The following is a 13,052-nucleotide window of genomic DNA, read 5'->3' as shown; positions in this document are numbered from 1 at the left end:
GAGGTCATCTAGGAAAATTGCAAGTCGTATGACAAAATTAGCAATTATTCAAATATCCCTAAAATGTTCTAATCAAATTAACTGAATGCCACGTCATCGTATTCTTCTTGGCCCCACTCTTGACAGTGCAACAAAAGAACTTTTTTTTTTTTTTTTTTGGGGCAGAATGTGCAACATAAGAACTTGATTTGTAGCAAAGTCAATATATTATAAAATATCTCATTTGACCGATCACACTAATGGAGTGTGCAAAAGTAAGTATATGTAACATAATTCTAATGTAAATTTTTTTTTTTTTTTATAGTAAATTTAACACACTATATAAAATAAAGTCAATTAATAAGTTTACTTTTATAAAACTCTTTTGTGAATAGAACACTTCGTATACCTCAATAAATTTTATAGGAACTACTTGACGTATTATGTTAAAAACATTAGTAGGAGAGTCCCATGGAGGTTAGAGGGGGCCATGGCTCGCCAAGTAATTTTTCCTATTGATTATGGTCAGAAAACAATTCTACACTGCACGTGCCCAAATAATTTCTTGGAACATTTATGACTTTTCTCCCTTCAATTTACACTAAATCTTAACACCATTATTTCAGGTGTCTGTTAAATGACCAAGTATAGTCTCACCTCAAGGACAGGACAGGATTAAAGAGACTCCGAAGCCAAATAGGCATGCCATGTTCACGGTTCAAACTGTTCAATTGTCTCAAATGAATCGGGAAGTGTGTCAGATAAGATTATTATAGTTCAAATTTCACGACAGCTTCAGCCGGTAAGCAAAAACTCCAGGATATATGAAAAGCCTCATTTTTTTTTTTTTTTTTAACTACCTCAGAGCTGGAAGCAAAAGGCAGAGACAATCTTTACAAAACGTTTTCTTATCAAAGGATCATAACCTCACTCCAAATCTAAAACCCAGCAATTTCCTCAAATTAATTATTACAGTGGACAACACCCCACTAATCTGCAGGCAGAGGCCCCGTCAGGTTTCCTTTCAATGCCCATTTGAAGGCCGGAAAACTCTATACCCATTGACGCCACATGCCGCATTTGAATAATCTGGATTATAGTAAGGGTAACCATCTCCCTCTGTATTCCTCGTCCCGAGTAGAGATAAATCAGAACCGGCTGCCTGCCACTGATTTAGAACCAACCCATCTACCTGCCCATTTACATAAGGTGATGCATTGCCTTGCGGAATGAAATCCCACATCGATTCATAATGGCTGCCAGAAGAGTGAAGGTGCCGTGGAAACCCAACATCATGGTAACTCCGCGATCGCTCAAACCTGCAAGAGCTATATGCGGAGCCCACATCACTGGATATACTTGTGTCACCAGGAAATGAGAACTGCCTATTCAATACCTGTGGCCCATTGCTGAGAGACTCATAAACTGTGCTCCCTGCTTTCCCAATACTACGTTCATCATCGAGCAAATCATTAATGATATCTAGATGCGGGAACTCATCAGCCAACACACCTTGGCTCTGCTGGCCAGATGTACAGGCTGGGAACTGATTGGATAATTGTCCCTGTGATCCGTTGTAAGCAGGCTTGTACAAACTCAAGTTTTGAACGTCATTAAGCAGGGAAGTATGATCATAGTGCATGTTTCTGCTGGCTTCCCTTTGGGAAGACTCCATCCAGTGAGCTCCAGTCTGTAAAACATCCCGCATTACTATGCCATAGGGAAAACCTGATTTGACCATGGTTGGATCAACCCTCTCAGGGCTCTGGGGTAAAAACATTGGTGCAGATACCAAGGTAGCTGATTGTGAGAAAGCAGAGGATTGATTCACCCCTGAGCTTTGAGATTTGGGATGAGCAAAACCACATGAACCTGAAGCAACAGCGTTACCCACGATGGCATTTCTATAGGACTGGGAAACATAACCATGTGTTGCTGGTAAGGGCTCAGGACCTAACCGGCCAGTTGCACTCATTGAACGGGCAAGTGGTGGGGCTGTTTGAATCCTGGAAACAGCAGGAGCAGTTGGCCTGGGACCAGGAATTAGAGGAGCACTAGAGGGCCTTGACATCACAGGTACTTGCTGTGCCACGGCCTTTTCAGTTGGTTTGACGCTTGCAGCTTTCTGGATCTCAGGTTTGGACATAACACTAATTTGGGAGGCTGGAATCAGCGGTGCATGTTGAGTGTCATTTGAAGAAGCTTTCCCAACCAGAACAGAATCAACAACAATACTATTCTTTGATCGAATGGTTGAGGCTGAATTCCTGGGTGGGCTTCTCGGAGAGGATGGTATTGCTGATGTCCTATCTTTAGAGGTTCTTTCCACATCAGTCTGCTCTTTGGTGCTTAGCTTCTTCTGCAGCGAAACAGCTTCTTCCTATTACATACAAAAAGCAAACTCCAGTCACGTTCAACCCAACAAAATTTTAAAGGCGGAATTTTTATTTTTATTTATTTATTTTTTTCCTGACAAGTAAACAAGAGAAGCGGGTTAAAGAAAAGGGGGAAAAAGGGGGAAAAGTTGAATATAGTAGCTCTCTAGACAAACAAAAGAAGAGACTTTAAGATATAAAACAGTGGCTACGCTGCAAGAATGCGTAGGATGCATTTCTTAAATGGGTATATGCAAATTACATGCACTCAGCATTGGTCAGATTCTATCTTCAAAGATAAAATTGTCTCTCTCAACGTCCTCTCCTGTCCGCCAGAATGAAATGGGAGACAACAAGTAACTAGCATCTTACAAACCATTTTGGCCTAAGAATTAAATACAGATAACAACACAAAATTATAAAATTAGAGAAAATTCATTTAAGAATATGGCTCAATCAATTGCAAAGCTAATCATGCCATATTTAGTGAGTCCACCTTCTTAACCATACGCTGCTCGAAGAGAACAGCCTGAGAGTCGGATTCACCAGCTTTACAACTACCAGATAAATCATTTTGATCCCCTGCATCATCTGAAGGAGCGGAAGGCTGATTATCTATCTCATTTGCCCAACCAGTTCCATCACAGGCAGCTTTACTTCGCCGGTTCCTTCCCCTGTGTAATTAAGTGCAAAATCAAACCTTATATTCCGATTTAAGTAGGTGTGAACAGAAATGTAGCTATATATTTACCTGCCAGGTGATTTTTGGTTTATATAGTTTGGGAAAGAGTTCCCTTATAGGGCCCATTTGTTACCACTGATGGTACAGAGTCTGTAGAACACGTTGAAGAACTATCATCCATTACTGAAGGGCTCTTTCTTTCAGAAACACCATTTTGTTGAATTGATAGAGAACTAATTCCACTACTAGTGGCTTCCATTGAGGGATGAACTTCAAATGTGTCAGTATCCCAATTGACAGGATCAGCATCCCGGTCTTCTGAGTCAGGCTGAAGAACTTCAGGAACACCATCTACTGAATCAGACACATCGGAAACATCTTCTAGCATATCAAGCTTATCAACCATGTGTGACACCTCCTCCACGACGCTGTCTTGTTTTTCATCATTGAGGTTTTCCTGTTGATGATTGTCTTGTACCACCATGCTAGGCCTTTCCTCCCTGCCTTTTTCCTTCCCTCTTCGGTTATTTCGTTTTTGTTTTGCCTGTAGCATTATAAACAAAGAAAATGTGTCAATGATTAGAATAAAACCCACTCTATGTTGTTTGGCATAAACATTGCTTGACCACTTCCAAATTCAATGCAATCTAATTTGGAATAACACCTCTTCAGTTAAGAGGATGTAGGTCAACATCTGAGTTGAATTGACATTGATAAAAAATAAAAAGGCAAATCACTTCATCTGAAAACCACAAGATTTTCCCAAGTCTCACATCTATTTCCACGTAATAATAAAGTTTGGCACAATAACAAATTCAAAAATGGAAATTATTAATTATTACAACTCTTGTGTAAACAAAAATCACTATTTACAAACATTCACTTGAATACCACCAACATATCTGAACATTCCGCAGGTAATAAAGCTGAAAACAAGTGAACCGTTTTAGAATACTAAACTCAAATTTAGTAGAGTTGTGAGAATATTAAACCTTGCTTTTCTTTGATTTCTTTTCCTTTTCAGTTGCTCCACGTTTTGCCTTCTGTTCACTTTCAGCAAGCCATGCTGCTTCTTCTTCACGGATGAGCTCCTCTTGCCTCTTCAAAGAGACAGCTTCCTGGTAGGCAACCTCAATTTTATTGCTGCACGTAAAGAGACAAAACTTAGGGCATCTATCAGTACAGATAAGCAAGTAAACATGTTTACTATCTCATGTGTAGACTCAAACAGAACCTATGATCAAATATCTTAGTCAATAGATATTATCCATTATGACCCATTATAACACACTCAATCAGTCAGGACTCAGAACAAACATGGTTCTGTATGAGTGTCAAACCAAGACAAGCTTGCTTTTTCTTTTTTCACAACTGGCCCATTTTATGTCATTACTCACTCCACTTGAGTTTGCCTATTGCTCCAAGTTAGACTAATCATAGTTGCTGAAACCCCAGTGTTGACCATTGTATGTCATTCAAACTTTGGAAGAAGAATTATGCTACAAACAGTTAGATGGTTAAACAGTATAAGAAAGACAACAACATGAAACCCAAGTTTCTTTCATCCATCAAGATTATAACAAGTTCTTGATAAGTAAGGTTATAACAATTCCTAAAAGGAAATAATCATAAAATAATTCACGCCTATGGGCTTTAACAATATTTTACCCCATATACATGTCTAAAACCACTAATAGCTCTTTTGTAGTAAAAGCACCAAATTTCTGCTCTGCTTTTAATTTCAGAACTATGAATCCTAATTACAACTGAAAATTTTGCTAGTAATGACAAAAGGAAATATCAACAAAAACATTGTAACATAAACGACGCAGAAAAGCTGGAAATCCCCATGAAACTATAGGTAAGATGTGACAAAAAATTGATTTGATTGAAGATTTAACGATATTCACATTGTGAAAAGATTATGTCCCTAAACATTTAAATTAAGTAAACAGAAAGTGAAATATTAGAGAAAAAAATTGCTCAAAATCTTGTCCCGAGGATTGCTTATTGATTGAAAGTTAGATTACATTAAAAAAGGCATCACCAAAAAAGGTTCATGAGCAAAAGAGTAAAGATGAAATTGCATGGAGCAACATTGAAGCATCAATGTTTACAAATACATGCGCTGATAAAGTTTTCCTGGTACAGCACGCTGTTATTCAACACATGAATAACTTCCAATATATTATGTCACCACTGATGTGCAGCAATAAGATTTTTTATTTTTTATTTTTATAAGTAGATACTAAAATGTCAATAAGATGCTGGAAACTGAATATGGAAAACTGGTTATAATGATGTTTATAAGAAATCAGCAAGATGTGAGACTCATTGAAGGTTGTTCATGATAACGAGACATCTTTCAGGAAGCTTGCAACTGAAAATCTGATTTCGTTAAAGTTTTTCTTTTGACAAGTAATTGAAGACTTAGGCCTTGTTTGAGAAATGAGATGAGATGAGATGAGATATTTGTGAATAGTAGTGATATGGTTTGTGAATAGTAGTGAAATTGTTTGAGCTAAGATGTTTTATTGGGTTTTGGAAAAGAAGAGAGAAACAGTTGAATAAAAATATTACAAAGTTAAAATATTGATAGAATATTATTTATTATTATTATTTTTGCTTTGAAATTTAAAAAAGTTGAATTGTTTTTTGTGTTTTTTTTGGAAGTTTGAGAAAGTTGTAATGATTAGATAAAAAAGTTGAATATTTGAAATTAAAAGTGTGTGTTTTGAGTGATGTTTGGGAATGAGATGAGATGGATTCCCAAATGAGGCCTTAATTAAAAAACGAAAAAGGCCTAGTCCAGGTAGATAGGAAGTATACAAGAGGTACACCTAATTAGAAATATGGAAGCTTACCCTTAGAGAAAGAAATAACAAAGGGCAATCAACAGATACCAAGATATCAATCCCTTAAGAGAGAGACACCCCCCTGCGGGGGGCGGGGGGGCTTTTTAAAAGTAAAATTACAATTCTAACTAATTACCTGAAAATATGGGCAAGGACAAATATCTCCACAGTTCTGCAACCCAATTCCGTAAGACGCCTCTCATCACGTTCAATAGAATCTTTATTGAAGTCCTCTCCAGAGTTTCCATCCTGTATACAAAGTTAAAGGAATGCTCTGTCATCAAAAGGTGGACTTAGCACCACAGGACTTCATTTTTGGAATTTCTGGATTCTTGAAAGTTTTAAATTTACTAGTGTTTTCTGGGAATTGTAGTACTGAAATGAACAGTTCTCTATCCTATTATCTATTGTTTTCATTTCAATAAAGTAATACCTCCAGAAAAAATTACTATAGAATGACTGAGCATGAAAATAATCTCTAATTTCCCTTTCTTTTCTCTCTAAATGAAGGGTTAAAACTGCAATGGACTTAAACCAACACCGTGTTGAGGCTCATGGTAATCAGCTTTACACAACTTCATAATCAGTAAAAGGTGGGCTACATGCGGCAACTCACCTTTGTACGATTCTGAGGACCCTTGTCATCTTTTGGTGGCAAAAGATCCATGGCAGCCCTCTCAAGTAATGCTAAGACATCATCAGCCAATACAAATGTATCTTTTTCCACACAAACAATGGGGGCAGGAATTTCTTCAGCCTCCAACCTCCCTTTTTTACTCAGAGTCTGGCCTTCAAGAGCCTTTAATCCACTATACAAGGAATCCATCACCAAAGTAGACGTGACTTCCTTTTCTATAAAGAAATGCTTCACAACTACTTTTAAAATCAAGTCTGTCCTCTCCCTGGACATACGGCGCCTAGCATTTTGGTCGATTCCCAACCAGAAAGCACGGAAACTGCACCAATAGCGAACAATCTATTATCATAAAAACAAAATCATATTGAACATAAACGTAATGAAGTGGATAATCAATAGCTACCCTCACATAAGGCACCACACCCTATCCAAATACAAGTAGGCATATATATCACTTGCAAAATTTAACACACTGCGAAAATGATGCACAACTGTATCATAACATGGCCACAGGAACCAGAAAATCATTTTATTACCCAAAAAACATTGAAAACATAATATCTTCCAACACCGAGATGTTACGTAATTATCACTGAAAACAGAGTTCCCACTTATATGAAATGAAAGATTCAGACATGAACATTAAATACCTTGACCACCTAGCTTTATCATCTATTAACTTTCCAAGCTTGCTTCTTCTCTCTTCTACAAATCGCCGGCAAATCTGCTCCACATTTGTCAAATATACCCTAACAAGTTCTCTCCTATACTGACAATCAAGACAACGAAAGGGCCTGTCTGCTTTCTCCCTTCAAACCATATGCCGAAAAAAAAATCTTGTGAAGATTAGTAACTACAGAAAACTATACAGTGAATGTAAAAGACAACAAACTCATTCAATTACAAGTCAAATACTATAATGAAAAGAACAAGATTCTGAATGGGAAATGACTTGGTGTATAAAAAATCATATGTACAAATAGGATGAGATCAGAATCACAGAGGTTAACTTTCTTTTGATAAGTAAAGAGGTTAACTTTCAAAATCAGGTTAGATTGGAGCATGAGTGCAAAATCAACTATGGACTAAAAAGGGTTAAATGCCTTCAGCAATGCATCATCTTCCTAAAAACATAAGTAAACCCACCAACATCTGTACTAGTATAATATGCCAATAGTTTATAATAGTAAATGGGTCACTATGCACATAAATTGTAAAAGATGCACAAGTGCCACGAGGCATTGGTTGGGCATGCAAAGACAGAATATTCAGTTGCCTTGTGACTACCTAGAATATTTGCTTAATTTTGTATTTAACCCCGCTATGCTTAAAAATACACAAACACAATCAACAACAGGTAAAACCTTAAAAAAGATGATCCTATGCCAAGGCAACTGCGCAAAACAGATAAAACTTATTATTGCCAACGAACGCAATACTATAAATAATAAATCCAAGAGAAGCATCTGCAATATCAAGCCTCTTATGAAATATTAAATATCCATAAAAAGTCACACACAAAACATTTTTGTATAAGAGTGTTTCATAAATCAATAACGCAAAAGATTTCACGAATCAATTAATTATAACACACCTTATGACTTGGACTTGAGCCTTTATTATAAGAGTGTCAGCATCAATAAACCCATCAGACACTTTTGACAGCTCCATGAATTTTTTCCACCCCCAGTCATGCTCTTTCTTCCAGAATCGATGTAAAGTGTCTAAAAAAATTTACGTTTACTCAGTTGCATTGATGTGAGAATATCAAAAACTCCACACCACTAAGCCAATAAACCAATAAACCAATTAACCAACCAGAATATTTTGATTTCTTTGGATCTTTATTCACCACAGCTATGGTAAACTGTGCAAAATGGCTCCAGCCTGTTTCAAAAACAAAATCAAGCTGAATGACTACAAAAAAACTGATCACGAGCTATAATCACCAATGAAAAATTTCAAGAGCATTGCTACATACACGGATCCCGTGTACACAAACGCGGACACATGAACAGTAATTCATGTCTCTTGTTTGTGTGCATGGGATCCGTGTTTTTATCATTTCTGAAATTTCAAACTACTTAGATATCCAAACCTGGAAGAAGTTTGTCATGATTGGCAACACAAAGAAACAAAGAAAGATGATTGCAGACATCACAGCCTTGGGGATAAATTAAAATGTACCTGCCACAAATAGCTAAAAGCTTAGGTCAAAACTACCATGTTATAAATTAAAGTAATTAATAGTTTTGCAAAATTTGTTTATCTGTATTACTGTATTTACCAAACCCTAAGAATTGAAGCAAGCACATGGCAATTTAAAAATGAACTTGTGATCTAACTTCATTGTGGTCTGTGACACATCTATGTCAGCTTGATGCATGTCATCAAAATGCACATGTGGGCACCAAATGGTTGCTAGTTAATTACAATTTGGCGTGGCACGTGACTGCCATGTCATAACCAAGGATAAGATACTTTATTTTTGTGGGCTTCTGTCATTGTCCTCAATGGGACTAGTTCCCATGATTTTCTTGTATCCCTTTCTAGATCCTAACTTGTAACTAGGTGTTCTCCATGTAGACTTCCTGTGTACTTGAGCTTTGCCTATTTACCTGATCAAATAAAATAAAATTTTACCTATAAATAAATTTCAATTACAATTTTTGAAAAAAAGGGAAAAAAGCAATTTAATTTTTTTTTGACAATAAATAAGAATTATATTACCAAGAATAGGCACAGCCCAAGTATACAGGAAGTATACAGAGGAAATACCTATTACACACTAGAAAGCAGGAAACTACGACAGAAACAAATTTAGTACACTATCATCATTCCTTACAATGATCCTAGCCCACAAACTCAAAGTAGAATAGAAAAAATAACGAAGATCTTCAAAAGAACGCTCTGTCTTCAAAACATCTCCCATTCCTTTCAAGCCATAACCACCCATTAAACACAAATGAATCATTCTCCATCTAGCAGCAGCACATTTCCTTGCCTCAACACCACGCCAACATGCAAGGAGATCCACAATTTCCTTAGGCATCACCCAATGTAAACCTGTCCGACCAATAACCTCATTCCACAAAGACTTTGCCACCTCACAATGTAAAAAACCAATTTAAAAATTGGAAGACATTATCTAATGGTGACATGGAACTTACAATCCCGCAATAATCTTATTATAATTAAAAAAAGATACCAATATTCAATCAAATCATTATTCTTTGCAATTAATCAAAAACATTTTAGCATGAGAATGCATGGAAGGACTTGAAACTTACCACTACATTCATCATTTGAATGAATAACAAGTTCCATGCAATGTCACAGACAAATGATCTCATGAGCTCATGCTATTTCTCTCCATCAAAAGTATATAGCAAAATCCGGTATCAAATTAGACATGAATATAAATTAAATCCGGTCTAAAATTTAAACTGTTGACCAAGAATACAGAGACGATAAAACTGACAGGTGGATATGAATGCTAAATATCTTTTCATAAGCATACAAAGTACACATACAGTAGATAGACATAGTAGAAATGCTTGAATATATACGTATGCGTGGCCATTCTAATGGTCGTACATATTTATAATAACAATTATATCCCAAAAAAGCAAAAAAGAAAACTATGCCGAACAACATATTCCAGGCCCCATACCATTTGTAGCCGCCAACCTCAAATTGATTACTACGGAGTTCTCTTTTGTTAATCTGTGAAAATTTCTCTATCCTCCACGTATATTTTCCATATAACTCAGAAGGTTTTGGCCCTATAAAGAAGTAGACATATTTATGAACAATTGATTATATACCAGTTTGATTGAAAAATAACAAGCAGAAGTAATAAAAAAACTTCAATAGGATGGGTTTAACAACAATTATTTGGGAGATGAAGGAAACTTAATGTTAGATAGAGAGCATCCCCATCCCTAAGAAATTGGATTTTAACAACTCTTTTATAAGAATTTTATTCAAAGTATAAGTAACATCATTAAGCTCAAACGTAAAAACCAACCAAAAAGAAATGAAGTATAAGGATATGAGAAGCCCTGTCAATGAGACAATTCAGCAATGAATTATGTGCATATAGAAAAATAAACACAATATTTCTACAATATACTTAAGAGCGTGATAGTTTACATTTATGTTTCTCAGAAGTACGTTTAGAAACCAGAGGGATGCAGCAGATGTCCTTAGAAATTTGAAAATAGATCAATATGCAGCAAAAAAAAAGGTACAAAAAAGCAAAGGATCCGGCATAAGAACAGAACATGAATAATTTAGATGGAAAAGTTTTACATGGCTATGTTGAAGGGTCAGAAGCCCCACCATATTGTTTAAGCACAACAATAATGTAGAATGGAAGACAAGGTATTTCACAGATCGCAAGAAGGACAAATATAAGAAAAGAATTTAAATATCACAAGAGGCAAAAGTAAGTATAGAACAAAACAAAAAAATAATAAAACATGCAGAAAACTCCTAGTCATGGCAAAAAACTTACAAGGTGGAAAAGGTTGCCAATTTTACTTCCATCTAAATACAAACAATAGAACAATCTACAAAAACTCCGTGTGTTTTACAATTTAAAACTATTCAAGAATGTGTTAGATAAATAACTTAAAATACTTTCTAAGGATGTTGGCAAGACAATATTCAGTCGTAATTTCCCCAACTTAGACAAATCCATACTTCAGTTTTCCTTTTCAATGGTTAAAAAGAAACTTTATTAATGAGAATATGCAGAGCCCAAGTACAAGGGACATATACAAGAGCAACACCTATCTGTGACTGGATGGGTCAGAGTTTCGTATAGTCAATAACTTGATATTGTATTATAACAGGTCGATTACACCAAATACACACAACCCTTGCATCACATAGCATAAACTTGCAAGTTCCCCATTTTTCTTCAGTGTAGTTCATGCCCACTACATCTGGTTTTCAGTAGGCACAAAATAAAAAGGAAAGAAAAACGCTTAAATATGTCTTTACACTACTCAGTCGAATGGCATTATGAAAGGGAATTATGCTTCCACATGCTGATTATACAGACTTCAGACTATCAATAGTTTGGTGTTTTAAAATTCATGTTTTAATTCCTCATTATTACACTTTTCTCTGTCGTGTCCTTGACAGCCCACGTGAGTTTCTGACTTCAAAGAAGATAATGCCCGGTCATTATTTTTTGTTTCTATAGATATGTGCCCGGGAAAAAGGGGATAGAAAGACAAAAGGCATACCTCCATCATCATCGTCATCAGTGTCCCAGTATGGAGGTGAAGTCGATGGGGTTCCATTTTCTACCTGCTCGGAAGACCGCCATTCTGCCAATGCTTCCCCAGATTGACAACGCTGCGGCTGCCCGCTTGAAATTCCCTCCATGGACCTTCCCACTCCAGACTCCTCATTTGCAGTCCGGCCATCTCCTACTTCAAAACTCTTTCCACGACACCCTAACTCCGCCCACTAGACCATAAGTAAATCCACAATAAATCAGTCAATATTGGCTCTGAAATCACGCTTTGCATGAAACATATATCAAATACACAATAGTATTTACTATTTATGAAAATCTCACAAAAATTCCAAAAACCAGCAAAGCAAATAAAAAATCACATGTTCTTTTATGTATACCAAAAGCTCGTGGATTGTAGATTCTACTATATTACAAACTCGATAAGTCCTTCTGTTGGGCTGCAGGGAATGCAGCAAAATAAATCAAAACTAGATTATCAAAGTATCAAGTTCCTTTCAATCAGGACATCACGAACCAAAACCTCCACTCAAGTGATCCTATTTCAACTAGTTGCCTCCGATTCTGCTAATTCTATAATTTTGCATACCCTCGACGCAGCATAAACATAAGAAATTGAAAACTTTGTTCTCTTGCAATTTCCCTCAATTATTTTGAAAACGGAAGAAAGCCCAACTTTTAAAATTTTCTAAACCAAAGACCGACCCACACCGGTTCCCCCGAACATTCGAATAGCAGTAAATCCTTGATTCAGGTGTCGATTTTTTATTTTCTAAAAAAATGAAGAAAAATTAAAAGGATTAAAAGAATCAAAGAGATGAGACCCAAAAACCCCAAAACGGCAAACCATCCAGAGGAACCCAATAGCATGAAACACAGGCCCAACAGAACCCACAAAAATAGAGCCGAAAGACCGCTGAGAACAATAACCAATAAGACGATCAAATATTGAAACTCGGAGCCGCCTAAAAGCACCAATACGAAATCCAAACGAATAACCGGAAAACTAAAATCCAGAACAACATCGGCATAGATCGAATGGGCGTGCAGACCTGGAACGGAATCGAAAAACAGAGCTCTGTCAATGGCCAAGGGAAGCTGAGAGATTCAGAGAAAGAGGGAAAGAGAGAGAGAGAGAGGTCGAAGGAGCAGCAGAGGTAGAGAGAGAGAAGGCAGAGGCGGAGCCCAAAAAAAGAAAAACGTATATATTCCAAATTATCTTTTTGAGCAAATTTCTAATTCATTTTATTTT

At 36.5% G+C, this 13,052-nt stretch overlaps 1 protein-coding gene across 1 annotated transcript; it reads right to left on the bottom strand.

The window, feature by feature from the left end:
• Positions 1-802: 802 nt before the first annotated feature.
• Positions 803-12,989, bottom strand: LOC121245838 (TNF receptor-associated factor homolog 1a-like). The gene is given in 14 exon segments (XM_041143718.1): positions 803-2,359; positions 2,851-3,028; positions 3,106-3,148; positions 3,151-3,580; positions 4,029-4,179; positions 6,028-6,140; positions 6,508-6,847; positions 7,179-7,337; positions 8,123-8,252; positions 8,347-8,415; positions 8,627-8,715; positions 10,202-10,313; positions 11,787-12,012; positions 12,853-12,989. Coding segments are annotated over 13 exon segments (3,312 nt in total). The 5' UTR covers positions 11,929-12,012; positions 12,853-12,989; the 3' UTR covers positions 803-1,003.
• Positions 12,990-13,052: the final 63 nt, after the last annotated feature.

Source organism: Juglans microcarpa x Juglans regia, chromosome 1S, assembly GCF_004785595.1.
Source record: "Juglans microcarpa x Juglans regia isolate MS1-56 chromosome 1S, Jm3101_v1.0, whole genome shotgun sequence".
Lineage (NCBI taxonomy): Eukaryota > Viridiplantae > Streptophyta > Magnoliopsida > Fagales > Juglandaceae > Juglans > Juglans microcarpa x Juglans regia.
Note: the sequence above shows the minus strand (reverse complement) of the source record. Positions and strands in the feature narration are given on the sequence as shown.